This window comes from Pelodiscus sinensis, chromosome 1 (assembly GCF_052426305.1).
Source record: "Pelodiscus sinensis isolate ZL-2025 chromosome 1, ASM5242630v1, whole genome shotgun sequence".
Classification (NCBI taxonomy): domain Eukaryota; kingdom Metazoa; phylum Chordata; order Testudines; family Trionychidae; genus Pelodiscus; species Pelodiscus sinensis.
In genome coordinates, this window is record NC_143052.1 from 83765287 (window position 1) to 83781917 (window position 16631).

Below are 16631 nucleotides of genomic sequence, written 5' to 3' on the forward strand. Positions count from 1 at the left end.
CACAATTTGACAGTGAATTTTATGTCTGAAAATGTTAATAGCTGCTGTGAAACATACTATTTGCTTTCATGTTCCACTGGACACTATGTAGGAAAACATTATGATGACAGAATAATAGCAAGTCCTTCAATTATTTGTTTTTAAAAATGTACTGTAGAGTTAATCATGTTTGTGTTTCTCTAGATAGAAAAATAAATAAGACTTTATTGACAAATCCTTTAAATGTAAAGCTTTATTACTATTACAGTGCTTACCAGGTACTCAAAGACGAGAGTCAAAGATTTGTCTGTGTGAACAATATCATGTAAAGTTACAATATTTGCATGCTTCAGGTCTTTTAATAATGACACTGCAAAAAAAAGGAAAAGAAATTAAAGCTTAAGGATAGGGCTTAAGGGAAAAATTAAGTAACATTAATTAACATATAATCCAAATTCATGAGTTATTTGTTAAAGTTATTTAAATTACTATATAAACTAATTTACCGATTTTAATATTTCATAAACATTAAATTAACCCATAGGAAAAATTAAAAAACAAGACAAGTTAATCTTGGGCACACTATAAAACAGACAAGAACACATACCACTGAACTGCAGTTATAATTAATGTATACTCTATATGGACAGACGGTATTTCAAGTACAGGCAGTCCCCGGGTTACATGGATCCGACTTACATCGGATCCCTACTTACAAACGGGGTGAGGCAACCCCGCACTAGCTGCGCCCCCCCAGCAGACCAGGGAGACGCGGAGCAGCTTTTCTCAGCAGACACCTCAGCTTGAGAATAAAGGACTGAGGGAAGTGAGGTGTGGGAGAATAAAAATGAGCTCTGGAGAAATGTTTGGCTAGAGTTTCCCCTACAATATGTACCAGTTCTGACTTCATACAAATTCAACTTAAGAACAAACCTATAGTCCCTATCTTGTACGTAACCCGGGGACTGCCTGTATAAGTTAGTAAGGTCATGCTATATACTCTATACTCCAGAAAGTTGTTTGCTTCTGTTATAATTAAAAATTATAAAAGACTCAGTAATTTCTTACACTTAGAAAACTCCATGTATTTGAGAATACAAGAGCCCATAAAATACATTTAAAATTTGAGTCTCAAAATTAGAACTCAATTAATTTACCTTGATTGTAGTACCCCACATCATAAGTAGCATTAGTCATTGTAATATTCAGTTGACATGAGAATAGCATCAGTACTTTGGCCAAACTGTATCATTTCAGTTAGTGATTTTTTTTAAATAAAGAAAAAAACCCATTTTCTCACCTTCTCTTATGGCTGTGCATGGTGCCCCCTCTTCATGTTCCAGTCGGATTTCTTTTAGAGCTACCAGGTTCTCTGTCAATTTACTTCTTCCCTTATAAACTGTTGCATAAGTACCCTTTGTGGGAAGGGAAAAGGATCACATTTTAAACTTTTTTTTCCTATGGAAAGAGCAATACTCTCTCTCTCTCTCTATCTCCAAATAAAATCTATGACAGATTCTACTACTTGCTTCATTTGGTAGCAGCAGCTTATAGAAGTGACTCAATTTATTGTTTTTATTTTTCACACAAGCATAACTTGATGATTTTCAATGTCAGGCCCTGACTTTTAGAATAGGTGAGCACTCTCAACCCTAAATTAAGGAAATGGGAGCTGCAATTTTAAAACCTCTGAAAGTCAGGCCCAAATCTTTGAAGACTATATCAAGGAAATGCAAAAGACTATAAAAATAATAATAATACTTTCATCACACTTTTAATTTCACATGAGAACAGGAATGGGACAGATAAAACAAACACAATTTTTCATTTTTGCTGATGTGATGCACATGATAGATTATGAAGCTCCGGTTTGGTGTTTGCTTCAGTATTCCAATGCAAGCATCAAAAGACCACCCAGAAAACGTATGTTCCATAACTGTAAGAGGCACTTGGGAAAGGATGTTAAGAGGCGGGTAATTGGGTAATCATGTAGTCGATACAACTTGTATCGACTACATAATTAGTTGATAAGGAAAGGAGCTCAGAAGACGCTAGCCCCATTGTGGCTCTGCAGTTTAAATGGAGTAAGAACCGGGCATGCAGGCAGTGCGGCTCCTGCTACATTTAAACAGCAGAGTCGCAGCGGAGGTAGCTTCTGGATCCAGTGTAAGATGGGACTGAGCCGGGCTTGCTCAGGCCTGGCTCGCGCCAGGTCCAACAGACCCTTTCTGCGGGGGTCCCAGCAGGAAGTGAGGACCCCCGTTCCCTGTGGACAGGGCTGCTGCGGAGCAACCTGTTTTTGGCCAGCCCAAGCTGCTGTGAACAGAGGGTGATTGCAGCGGTTGGCACTGGTTGCAAACAGAGGCTGCTCCAGGAGCAGCCCCGTTCGTGGCAGCTGGGGCTGTCCATAGACAGGAGCTGTCCTGTCCTGTCCTCCCCAGCTCCCTCTGATAGAGATAGCAGCATGGGGGGGAGGGGAGGGAGGAGAGGAAAGGAGGGGGTAAGCAGCACTGCAGAGACAGTTCAGGGAGGGAACCAGCTTTTAAGCTAGCTCCCCCAGAACCACCTCCTGCTTCCTCCTCCCCCCCCCCTTGCTGCCTCACATATAGAAGCAGTGGGAGGGGGGGAGGGGATGCAAGTAATTGACTTGACTATCCGATAAATCTAGGCTTATAGACTAATCGACTACTCTTTTACATTCCTACACTGGAGAAGATATTCCTTTTCAGCAGATTGCTACAATCAATCAGTTTATATTAAATATCAAAAATTAGGGGCAGTATCAACTTGGGTACAGTTACATAGCCTGTATTGCTCATTACGCTATTCAGAAATTATAGTGAAATATGTAGATGATCACCCTACACATTTATTAACATTTTCACAAAGATATATAATATTATATCAGGTTATAGAACCATTAAACGTAAAAAGGTGAATTAAATGACAGGCATTTGTGAAGGGATGAAACAATAGATCTCAAAACCAGAGGATTCATAATTGCAACATCAAGTAACATATGTGTACTTTTGCCTGTGTGTTTGTATAGTAGTCATTAGTATCTAACTGCTGAACTGTAATACAGATCTTCATAGCAACTGTTCACAGTGGATTTCCTAGGGGAGTTTTGCTCTTCCCAAGTTCTATGAAGCTCTGCTTGGTTTGGCAGTGGTCTTTTGTTGTTTGTTTTTGGTAACACATATGCATTACACATATGTATACTGACAAGCTGAGTGACAGTGACACTGCTTTGTGGGTTAATGTATACATATGACATCACACTCCATATTTCTTCATAGAGAAATGCTTCTGATATGAATAGGGCATATCTAAGTAATGTTTTATGCAAGATCAATTAAGTAAGATATCATTGGAAAGATATACTGAATGAGATTATCCTATCTGTATACATGTCTGAACCTAAAGTTGGGAATATGGACTATATAACAATTATAACTGGGTGTGTATTTTGGAAACATACACCAGACAACAAAACATCAACCTTGATGGATCATTAGGAAGAAACAACAAGACTATGAAGATAATAATCTCTCTTTTTCCTGAGGCCATGTCTACACTGGCAGATGTAAAGCACTAGCACTTACAGCATTGCTCACAGAGTGCAGCAGTGAAAATGCTATTGAGTGTCCACATTGTCACCTGCCAGTGCCTTAGGGTACGTCTAGACTACATGCCTCTGGCGACAGAGGCATGTAGATTAGGGTACCGGACATAGTAAAATGAAGCGGCGATTTAAATAATCACCGCTTCATTTAAATTTACATGGCTGCCGCGCTGAGCCAACAAACAGCTGATCAGCTGTTTGTCGGCTCAGCGCGGCAGCCATGTAAATTTAAATGAAGCGGCGATTATTTAAATCGCCGCTTCATTTTACTATGTCGCCAGAGGCATGTAGTCTAGACGTACCCTTAGTGACTATGCTCTCATCTCTTGCAATGTCCTTTGGAGCAGTGCATTCTGGGTAGCTGGTCCACAGAGCACCTCTCTCTCTCCTGCTATAGAGGTTTGTGGGGAGGCGCAGGGCATATTGGGTCCTGTCCCAATTCTCCATTGCAAATCACTTTGCATCCCAGCAACCCCTGCACTCCTTTTTGCATTTGGAACCATCTTTCAATAGTTTCTGTGCTGTGTGCTCTGCCTCCCCGGTTTGCTGGAAAGGATCCACGGCTGTTCATGAAAATGCTTATAGGTCTCACTAACACGTCATGAATGACAATCAAGTTATTCCTAAAGCTACAAAGTGTTGCTATGGAGTCACAGCAGCATTTGTACAACATGAGATTTCTTGTGGTAGGAAGTAGCTATGTTATGTCAGAGATCAACAGCAGATTGGAGGTGCTAGCTACCTTTCTATGGGCAGGAAGGGAGAAGCTGCTTCTACCCACAGGTGAGCAGGATGGCACAGGACAGGAGGGAAGAGATGATCCTACAAAGATACAGGCCACGTCATCTCTACCTCCCACGCCCACTCCCTTAGCCTGGAAGTAGCTTGTATCCCTCCCTGCCCACACAGTACTGGAAAGATGCTCCTAGCCATGTTCTGCTGTGAAGCCCGAAAGAAATCTGGGGGTTGGGGGGAGGACTGTGATACTATATGCCCCAGACAGGCAAGAAGGATGGAAAGCAATGGGCACGGAGAGTTGGGTCAGATTGGTCTGTCACCCTGATCGCATGCGTGCGTCCACCTTGCAGATAAAAAGGGGAATAAAAAGACTCTAGCTATGCAGTGTTATTTTTTTTAAACAGTGGCTCAGTCGACTTGATGTTAATTTGAATGTTTGTACTGCCTAGTTCTGACTGATTGCTGTTGAACTCGCTTGAATATGAATAATTTTACCAGGTGTCCCATACTGAGCATAGGGAAATATGGTTACCCTACTGCAAGAGCTCTATCAAAGATGGAGATACAATGAGTATTTCTTAGTTCATCTTTAAAATCAAAGACATACCAGCAAGTTCCAAGTAAAGAAAGCATATATTACTGTCAAAATGATCATCACTACTGAAGACAATTTTACAAACCTCTCCAAGCTTTTCCAATTTGATGTAAGTTTCCATTTTCCCAAATCCAATTTCTGACTGTAATGCAAGCAAAGGGACGGTACATTTAGTATAAACATAAAAATTAACCAGGAGTAGTATTTCACTGTCTACATCACATACTCAACAAACTAAAAACATTTGTTGAAAAAAGATGAGAAAGCAGTGAAACAATCTTTATAAAATTGTTTTAGGTTACAAAAATTATTTTAGCACATCATATTACAAGGACTTGTCTCTAAAGAACCAATCTATCAGCTCAATCTGCCTTCCTAACATCATCACTTCTCAGCTATCAGCTTAAATTTCAGAAGGTACAAACTGAACACCCTATCTTCTCTCCCAAACTCTCTACTCTCCCCAGTTCGTCACTGCTGACTGCATCAGTAATGCCTGTAACATGGAAGTCATCTATGGGGATCTAAAGGTTAGCTGGATGATACTTACCAATTCTGGTTAACTGGTAGGTGCTGGAGCAGCTCCCCACCTACCTCCTTTAATCGGTTAAACATTATGTTTAACATGTTAACCAATTCAATGAGATTTTACATCCATAATCTTCTTAGACTACTCCGCCACCTTCCTTGCTCAGCACTTTTAGATCCAGGTGCTTCTCCCTCAAAAACATTTTTAACATCTTGTCTTTTCCTGCTATTCCTTTAATTAAAATGTTTGGTCAGTCCCTCATCGTATAGCTTGCTTACTACTATCAATCATATCTTCCCTGACATCTACTTTGCTCCCCTTCAGTTGATACAAAACCTTGCTACAGATTGAACCTCTCTAGGCTGGCGCCCTTGAGACCTGATGGGTGCCAAACCTGAGAATTTGCTGGACCACAGGAGGTAAATATTGTCTAGCAGCATTGCCAACACTTTCTATTGCTTACGGGGCTCTTGGAAGACATTTGGGGTAAATTAAAACTTAACAACAGCAAAGAAAAATTACTCAGAGGGTGGAACAGGTACAGCAGCTTCCTCATTTCCATTATAAACTCAATATTCATTACTCTCATAACTCTGTTTTACAGGGAATAAAAGAAGTTCAGGTTATCACTTTCGATACTGCAGAAGAAATGAAACCCAATTGCTAGTATTAGGGTCCATGGATAGTTTTCTAGCATTTAAAACATTTTCTCAAGGGATGATTCACTAAATAGTCTGAGGGTTGAGGGAGTGAGAGACTGTAATCCACATAAGGAGTTTATGTACATTTTGGCAGATTTCAGAATGTTTACTCTTTCTCCAATTATTTAATTAAGGAATAGAATCCAGAGAGCCAACAATACTGTAAGGACAATCAATCAGAGTTGGGGATTTCATTTGTATTATAAAGTTCATGATGCTACAATGCAGATCAATGAAAGTGGTGTCAGGGATCATGGAATGGAATTTACCTTGTCCCATGATTCCATTCCCCGCAAAAAATATCTGAACCAGTACTATAAGAAGATGGTGTGAATGTTTAACAGTTGTGGAAATGTGTTAACCTTATGTAATTTCTTACCCAATTTAATGTATGTTGCACTACACTCCTTTGAAAGTAGTTTGATCTTAAGCTACTGTGTATCAAAGTTATAAAGCATTCTATCAGAGTAAGACATATGTTCTCTAGCATGAATAAAAATCTATCATTTCACTAGACCAGAGGGTGGGTGACGTAGCTATTTTAAGACAAATATTCAACAGTATTCAAAGTTCGCTTGCCTAGATGGTTTGACACCAATTATGGCATATTTTAGTTAAACAACTCTAAAGAAAAAACCTACAATACAAGATGATTTAAACACAGCAAGCTTTTATTCTTTCCTTCAATGGGTGTCTATTTATTAATATCCCACTGACAGAGACCAGAAGCTTCAGGATCTCTACCAAGCATTTATAAATCTCAACTACACACCCAGAGAAATAAAAAAGCAAATTGAAAGAGCCAGACGAATACCTAGAAACCATCTACTTCAAGACAGACCCAAGAAAACCAACAATAGAACACCACTGTCATCACCTACAACCCCCAACTTAAACCTGTCCAACACATTATCAATAAACTACAGCCTATATTGGAACAGGATACCATACTCAAAGAGGCTCTGGGAGACAGAACCATAGTCTCCTATAGACAACCACCTAACCTCAAGATGATTCTTACCAACCACCACAGGACATACCACACTAATACCAACCCTGGTACCTTCCCTTGCAACAAACCCCGTTGCCAGCTTTGTCCACATATTCATTCTGCTGATACCATTATTGGACCTAACCAAGTGAGTTATAAGATCAAGAACACATATTCCTGCGCATCCAGAAATATAATCTATGCTATCATGTGCCGAAAGTGTCCGTCTGCTATGTACATTGGACAAACATCTCAGACACTTCGCCAAAGGATTAATGCCCACAAAACAGATATCAGACAAGATCACAAAGAAAAAACAGTTTCTTGCCATTTTAACCAGAAAGGACACTCTCTCAATGACTTAACCACCTGCATTCTGCTACAAAGACCTTTTACATCTGCACTTGAAAGGGAATCCTCTGAACTGTCATTCATGTTAAAATTCGACACTTTCCAAAAAGGACTCAACAAACATTTGAACTATCTCACCCATTACCAAGATAGTTTCCCCAATTATCACCTCTAATACCATTAACTCACAAACATCCCACTCTCCCTACCTCTAATATCATCAATTCACAGACACTTACCTTCCTTCCTCCCCCCCCCCCCCCCCGCATCCCCCTCCTGTTCTGCAATGTGATTTGTCCTTTTCATATTTCTTCATTTTTTTAAATTGTATCCTTTGGTATATATGGTTGTGACTACTTTCTTCCACTATTTGATCTGAGGAAGTGGGTCTGGCCCACGAAAGCTCATCATCTAATAAACCATCTTGTTAGTTTTTAAAGTGCTACATTGTCCTGCATTTTGCTTCAGCTACCCCAGACTAACACGGCTACATTTCTATCACTATTTATTAATTAGTTTTGGTGTAATGCAAGTCTGCATATCAGTACCTATATGTACAGGTTCAAACAGTCTCTTATTTTAATAGCTGATGCATTCGAGGTATCCAAGGACACTGTATTATAGTATTCACGATACTCTATTTGTCATTTTATAATAGTACACTAAATGAACTACTGCACCAAACAATTACAATCTTGAAAGAATGTCAGTATTACAATTTGAAAGAGGCATAATCAGGTCTAAAAATTTAAAAATCATTTTTTAAAAATTCTACTAATCCTTGAACATATATCTGTCCTCAGAAAATATGTAAACTGTAATTACTACTCTGCAGGCAACCTACAGTCACAGCCCCAGAGAATGGAGTTTCATTTCATTTCATGAGAACAGTGCAAACCGACAGAGCAGAAGGACAAAGCAGCATGGGCATGCCTGGAAACCAAAACAACTGTTGGCAGGTTTTGTTTTAGATTTAGAAGCCCTGACAATATCTTTCAAGTCCTGAAAAAACCTCAACAAACCAAAAACAAACAAAACCAAACCCCCATAGCAAACAAAAAGCAAAGAAGCCAACACCTTGATCAACTTGTGACAGATGTTCCATTTCACATGCACCTTATCTTCATTAGAGGGCACTGTTTTTCTTTCTAGAGGGGATCCTAGACAAGACTGCTTTAGAGCTTTAATATATATTATTAATTAGGAAAGACGATGTTTACAGCTAAAACAAAGGTCTTACATAGCTAATTATACCAACTCTGCATAAGCATTTATTTTAGATATTTTCACATCTTAATATTTTACACTTTAATTAATAGAGTAGAATGTTCTTGCAAGTAGATTAATAAAAAACGCAAACAGAATTTATAAAGCTGTTTAATTTCTCTCTTTCTTATGCTTAAAAATGCTCTTGATCCAGGAATCCAATCTAGATCAGTAATGACTGAAAAATTATTACTTTTCAGATGACTATTTGATGGCCTATGTGAAATGAAGTAATAGTTCTGTCTTCTAGGAAATGGACTATGAATCAAGTTCAATTCAGATTCTAAGATCTAAAACAGTTGCACCACAACTAGAAGCACTCAGCTCTCTCCTCAAAACACATTTTAAAAAGCAGTTACCTAAATATAATTTTGCATGCTATATTTGATTTGATTTAACTAATTTCACCTTGAATCTATTTTTTTTAAATAAAACAAAAATCTGGAATGCATAACACTGGGAAATGAAGAATATTTGTTATCACAGTATTTACAGAATGCCAGAGGGACTTCCTATTGGAGTTTTGTTCTTCCTGAGTTCTACAATTAAAAAACGTGAATATATTCCCCTCTTAGGGCATGTCTACTCTAGGAAATTATTTCAAAATAACTAAATATGAAATAACTCCCGAAATAATTATTTCGAAATAAGCTTATTCTCTGAGAAAAGCAAGAGTACAGATTTCAAAATAACCAACCCATTATTTAGAAATAATGGCTTGGTAGTGTGGATATTCTGCTTATTATTTCAGAATGGGAGGGTGTGTGTGTGTTATTTCGAAGTAACTCCCTAGTGCATATCAGGGCTTAGGGTGCACTAGCTCACTGGAGTGCAACCTGTGGGGTTGTGACCCCCAAGGGGGTCACAGATGTCTTCCTAGGCAGCCACCAATGGCCGGGCCCAGCCCCTGGCCAGCCAGAGCTAAGCGCTGTACTGCTCAAATTATCTTGGGGGGTCACAACATGAGTATATGGAAATTGTGGTTAAAAAAAGGTTGTGCACCACTGCACTAGTTTAAGGATAAAATATGCATCACTAAAAGTCAGTGGGAATTTTACTGACTTTAATGGAAGCCTGTAAATGAACTGATCTCTCATACTTAAATAGGAAGAGTCAAGGGTGCTGGGCATCTCTTGGCTGCACTCAGCACCTAGCACTCTGAAATAGCGTTAAAAAATATACAATATGAAAATACATGGCATGAAGAGATATGAATGGAACAGCCACTTTTGAAGTAGAGAACAGTTTCAGAAGCAAAGAACAGAAACTTACTAGTGATGCTCTACGAGAACGCCGACTCATGGGTTGATCAAATGGTGGACTGTTTATCTGCAGCTTTTCTAAATATCCATCAGGTATCCTGATGTCTGCAGGAAGGGACAAACGCTTGTTCAGGTCCTAAAGAAATAAGTAAATGTTGTCAAAGGGACACAAGTCAAGTAAGATTCAAATTAGGTTTTGTTAAAACAAATTTTTACAAAGATAAGCAACTGAACTATTTCTATAATTTAAAAAAATCAAGGGAAACAGTTTAAAAAAATTACATTGTCATATTTATAACCCAAATACTTCAGCAACTGGCTAAGAAAGGAGATGCAGAAAATCCAACTATTTAGAAATGTAAAAAGTAAACAAAGTAGTAAAAAGTAATTACATTTTAAAAATATATTCAGTTTCACTAATTTATTATGCAAAAAATTCAATCTCAACCATTTGGCTCCCTCTTGCCAGTGTAGCAAATGGCATCACTTTAGTAAAAGGGCCATTTCCATCATTTGAATTGTACAACAATTACAATTTAAAGTGTCAAAAATACATTTTGCAGTTTAGTGTGTTAGGTTTACCTGACTGAACTTTTAGAAAGCTGAAGTGAATAAAATGGGTTTTTCTTTTAGTCAAATTTTTCATTAACTTTTGCTCAACAGAATCATAGAATACTAGAACTGGAAGGAAACTCAAAAGATCATCAAGTCTAGTGATCCCTGATAGATGTTTATCTAACCTACTATTAAATATCTTCAGATTCCACAACCTCCCTAGGCAATTTATTCCAGTGTTTAATCCCCCCCGATAGGAAGTTTTTCCTAATGTACAACCTAAACTTCCCTTCTCTTTTCTAAACTAAAACAAGCCCAATTTTTTCAGTCTTCCCTCATAGCTCAGATTTTCTAGGTCTTTAAATCATTTTTGTTGCTCAGGACCACAGAAGGACAATATTGTCTGGCACAGTGGTTCTTAAACCCTTTGGCACAGTTACCCCTTAAGCTTAACCAATAAACCAAAATGACCTCTCCCACTTTTAAAAATGGCAATGGACAAAAAGAAAATTACAATTAGTCATTGTATTTTGTTTTCTCATACATGATGTTGAACAAAATTGAACACCTATTGTATTTTAAACGTATTATTATATTAGATTCATTATTCAAAAAATGAAAACACATCACAAATAGCATTTCTCTGAAGAATTTTTCAGTGTGAAGGTTGATACTGCTTGTTTGACTAGCTTAGAGATGTGAGATTGTGTCACAGCTAATGCACATCTGAAGCCATGACTAAGATCCCATCTATTCCTTGCCTTCGTTTTAATGTTGACCATTGTAGAAAAGCCAGCCTCACAGTGATACATAGTGGCAAGTAGGATTAGAAGTTTGAGAGGTCTGTCAGAGAGAATTGGGTATTCTAAACTAGATTTTTGCCAAAAAGTTGCCAGATCAGAATCCTGAATATCTGTTTTCAATGTGTTATCTTTTTGCAAACCAAGGAATTCTGCTTTCACCTTGATATGCCTGTCTTCAATTACTTTTTCTTCCACTGTAAATGGTCTCGCAATAGATGCATTCATGAGACACTGTTCTATATCTGGAAAGTATCCACTGATGGAGTCTGTTACTGACAATGTCTTATGATATCATCAGCAAATGAACATTTCTGCTTGGTTGGCTCAAGCAGAATTGTCAATTCTAACCACATATCTGGATACATCACCAGCTTCAGCCTAATGTTGGTAAATGTGGAACTTGCTGAGGAAGCTAGAAACCTTGTCTTGAGCTGAGACAATTCACCATATTTCCTTGTAGAGAGAGGTTTAGCTGATTAATTTCAGTAAAAAAAAATCTGCAAGATATGCCAATTTTAGAATGAATGTATGGTCCATTATTTTCTCAAACAATTCTTGCTCTTTAGCAGATCTCTCTCTTTCAAAGAACACTGATATTTCTTTTCTTAGTTGCAGTACTCAGTTTAAGACTTTCCCGCATGATAACCAGAGAAATTCTTTATGATACAGAAATGCACTAAATTCTGCTCCAACCTCTTCACATAATACTTTAAACATTCTGGAATTTGTGGCACTACCTCGAATATGATTAACAATTTTAACTGCACAGCACAATTCACTAAGATTTGGCGGAAGTGTCTTCACAGGCAAAGTGTATCTATGAAGCATGCAGTGGGTGAATGAGGCACGAGGGGCGATCTGCTTTATTTGAGCCTTACCCCCAGAATGAATTCCCATCATCTACAGTGCTCCATTAGTACACATACCAACTAATGTTGTCCACTGTAACCTCTTATCGACAAAGAAATTCTGCAATTTTCTCTATACATTTTCTCCACATGCAATAGTGGTCAGCAATTCAGAGAATAGGAATTCCTCCTTCACAGAGGAACTTTTTATGTACTGAGCATACACAAGTAACTGTTCACAGGAGGTGACATGTTGATTCTTCTGTTGGATGAAGTGCAAAGTAGGGACTAGCTTTCATCTCTGCAACTATTTGACCCAAAATGTCTTTGCTCATCTCAGAAATGTGCCCTTTCATGATGCAGTTTGAAAGTGATATCTGATCCACCTTTTTTGCATGTTGCTCCCCAAGAACAAGCCTCAGTGCTGCAACCAGACATGATTTGATGAGATCCTTTCCTATTGTATGAGGTTTTTTTACATTCCGCAATTTGGAGAGCAATACAATAGGATGCTTCAAGAATAGCTTCACTTGTCTTTGCAAACTGACCAGTTGAATCTGAAGGAGAGGATTTCAACATGTGTTCCTTTTAAAATAAATATTCAGTATTTTTTCCTACAAACTCTTAAGGGATTCATTCAAAATAGTCCTTCAGTTTGCTGTGCTTCATACTGTCCACAGTAAGCAGGCTGGGGGTAGGTGTCAGGCTTGGGGAAAGGGTACTAGAGTGGGTTGAGGGCATGGGGTCTCGATGGAAGAGATGAACAAGGGGGCTGGAGATGCAGAGTCTTGACCAAGGGGCTGTGCAAGAAGGATGGAGGTGCGGGGAGGGAGAAGGCCGTGTGGCTTCTGCCGCCCCGGAGCATGGGCGGAGAGGGGAGGCTGGGCGGCTGAGCTGCTGGTGGGCTGTGGTGGCAGCCCTATGGCTAGGGACATGCCACCCCCAACTGCCAGGAATTATTCTGCTCAAGTCCCGGAGCAGGGGAGGGCCAGGGGAGCGGATCGATGCCTACAGGAGACAGACAATCTGGGAGGTGGGGGCGTCCTAGAGTCAGACCGTCCCCTGTTGCCTCCAGCAGTGCGTGCCCCTCTTCTCTGTAGGCAGCAGCCCAAACCACAGCTGAGAGCTGGCACGAGAGGAACAGCATGTGCAGAGGGAGGGGATTTCCTGGCACCAGAGAAGGAGGGGGGCCACGAGTAGCTAACAACATGGTGACGCTGCCACCATCTACTGAAATCCTGGAGCCCTACCCACCGGGGCTGCTCCACCATAGGTTTGCTAGTGGTTTTATAGGAGCTGAACGGTAACAGGATTGAACATGTCTATGGAAGTCAGATCAAGTTGTGCTGCAATGTGCACTGTTATTGCATGACTCATACAACAACATCACCTCACAAGGAACAACATTAAAATATGTTGAATAAAGTAAATTACACAATTTACTGATGTCACTGTTATTTGGTGTTAGTTCAATTTAACAATATAATTAATACATATTTTTCTTCGTTGATATTACTCTATCAGAAGTGGGTGTAGCGGACCAGATCAATGCCCCCTGAAATATACTAAACTACCTGTTGAGGGATAATTACCTCCAGGTTAAGAACCACTGGTCTAGCAGCATTACCAACACATCCACTGCTAACTGTGCTGTTAGAGGACATGTAGGGGTAAATTAGAGCTAAATAACAGAAGAAAACACAGAGCTAAGACTGATGGCAGTAAAAACTTTATGGGACCATGGGAAACTTGGCCATACCCATGAAAAGTGGACATCCGGCTAACTAAAATCCTTCTGGACAACAGATGTTTCTGGACAAGAGAGTTCTGGATTATACAGGTTTAACCTACTCTGAGCTTCACATTCACATATATACACCCTGCTAAGGAGCCAATACTCTTGGCTATGCAGAAGAAAAAAACCTCAATGCTTTTAACTCTAGTACCTGTGAAATTCCCTCACTCCTCATGTGTTTCCACAGCAGTGAAGATAAGATGTGGCATTAACAGTTTAAACAAGAGCCAGACTGCTAGAAGCAGGATGTTTTAGGGAAGAATTCTTGATCCAGGAATTTGTTCCTACTCTTGGTTCAACAAAGTTAAAGTCTGTTGACCCATAGGGCATCATACTGAAAAACCCTGCCTATTACCTCACATTGTCTGACAGCAGAAGTTTTGATGAACTAGTTGGCTGGGAAGGATTGAATGTTTATATTGTATTTGCATTATGAATCTAGATTGATGTTGTTATCTTGAAATAAATATATAAGACAGCTCCATGAAACTCAGCAGTTTATAGCATTTTAGACAAGAATGGACACACCACAATGTGTTCCAGAGGCTGATGGACAGATGTGCATGTGCTACATTTTATGCCAATGGATTTGCAGATTTTTGATGAGATGATGCTGAAGCCTGCATTTCTGGCACTTGGCCTCTTTCTTTGTCATTCTCCAAATCCCTTAATGAGATCCAATGCTATGTGCTTTATCTAGACTTTTGCAGTCAGCGCGGATTATGTCCAACACCCTTTTCATGATACAGTTTGAAAATTCAAAATGAATGTGTTTGATATTTTGAACAGAAGTATGAAATCAGGCACACAAGTTTGCAAAAAAGGAAGTGTTGCTAATCATTTGAATAAAGACGACGACAGACTTGAACCAATATTTCAAGAATCAGTTCTACAAAATATCAAGTCGGTAGCTTCACAGTTCTTTAATAATTTTTAACTTTGATATTTAATAATTTAAAAATCATTGGTAATTTAAACACTGTCGGTGGTGGGTTTTTTGAAGCATGGAAGAACTTTCAACAAAGAAATTAGATGATAGTGCGAGCCTGTATTGTACAATATTTAGGTAACCTAACACTTGGCATAAAAATTATTCTTGTGACCTCTTTTTGAGAAGGTCTAATGCTTTCATTGTTTGCAAAGGGACACTAAAAATCAGCAGAGATGAAATCCTTGAGCTAGAGAAGTGTCTTTTCACTATCACGTGAAATTCTGTTTGGGCTTACCTCAATTATAAACTGTTTTTTTTTAAAAAAATATTGCCATTTCCTTACTGCAATTTGCATTCCACAGGAAGACTCTGGTTATTATTTTGGCATGCTGCCAAACGACAACACTCAAAGAAAAGGCTTTACTCTGCCACCAAAGCAGCAGCTGCAACCATAGCATTACACACTGAACTAGAAATGTTTGGGAACTGTTGGAACACCAGGGGTTGGGAAACCAGGAGACAGGACTAAACTAGTGATTCTCAACCTTTCCAGACTACTGTACCCCTTTCAGGAGCCTGTTCTGTCCCATTTGCCGGGCATAGGGCTCAAGCATCTCATTCTCCCTTCTCCAGGAACATAAAATAGGGCAAATACTCCCCAGCTCCTAGGATAAATCAGAGAAGAGAGCTCAGCTGGGCTACCGCTAACACCTCCCGAAACCAGCACGTAATATTTATGGCCCACCATTTACCACTCTGGAACAACAGACTACTTCTGCCAGTTAACCTATTTCAGTAGCTTAAATGGTAGACATCCATGCTATAGGTGCAGAATTCAATCCATGCTGCTGCTGGATGATATCACAACTCAAACATATTCCTTTACAGCTTTTTGTATCTAATTAAATTCAGGAAAAAATAAGCTTTATCTGATATGTAGATCAGCCCATGTAATGAACTACTTGGTAAATCATTAAATTAAATATTTATGATTAGGTTTTTAAAAGGTGCTGAATGATTTTATTACTAATCTACATTTACATTGGTACAAGATTGAAATCTTGGATAATGGCAATAAAATCTCCTGCAAGTTTCTGGTGATAAGGGTCAATAATATTTTTCTGTTTTTCCATATAGCATTGTACAGATGGCTTGATATATAACTTGGGGTGAAGGGTGAGGCACTCAGTTTCACACAGGGCCTTCTTGGAACTGGATTTATGGTTGCCAGATGTGCGGTTTTGAACCGGACAGTCCAGTATTTGACCTTTCTGTTCAGGAAACAAATTGAGAAAATATAAATGAGAAAAAAATAAATGTCCGGTATTTTCTAAATAAGATGTAATGTAGATTGTGATGTAATGTCAAGTGTGTCCAGTATTTTTGTTGAAACCATCTGGCAACCCTAACTGGATTCTAAACAAGCCACGATGAACTGCTTATTTTATTTGTCAATAAATAAACTTTGAAGTTCAAACACAGTATTGGGGAACACAAGTCCCTGGATGCGCAGAAGTGGGAGATCACTCTACAGCCACAACCCTGACACAGCACAAGTGTCACGACTGCCTCAGAATCACCCCTAGGCCTTGCCCCTCAGCACCAGCCTAGCAAGTGAGTGGGACAGTCTCACACACCCTGCCCTGGCCTAGGGATGCAAGT

General features: G+C 39.2%; 1 protein-coding gene across 1 annotated transcript in view; it reads right to left on the reverse strand.

Annotated features, from left to right (window-relative positions):
• Nucleotides 1–16631, reverse strand: part of CDK17 (cyclin dependent kinase 17) — a 168033-nt gene that overhangs the window by 26575 nt on the left and 124827 nt on the right. The window contains exons 5-8 of the mRNA XM_075933731.2: nucleotides 10048–10173; nucleotides 5023–5079; nucleotides 1280–1394; nucleotides 255–349 (exon numbers count right to left, since the gene is read on the reverse strand). Coding sequence (XP_075789846.1) covers nucleotides 255–349; nucleotides 1280–1394; nucleotides 5023–5079; nucleotides 10048–10173 — 393 coding nt within the window. The remainder of the gene's footprint in view (nucleotides 1–254; nucleotides 350–1279; nucleotides 1395–5022; nucleotides 5080–10047; nucleotides 10174–16631) is intronic.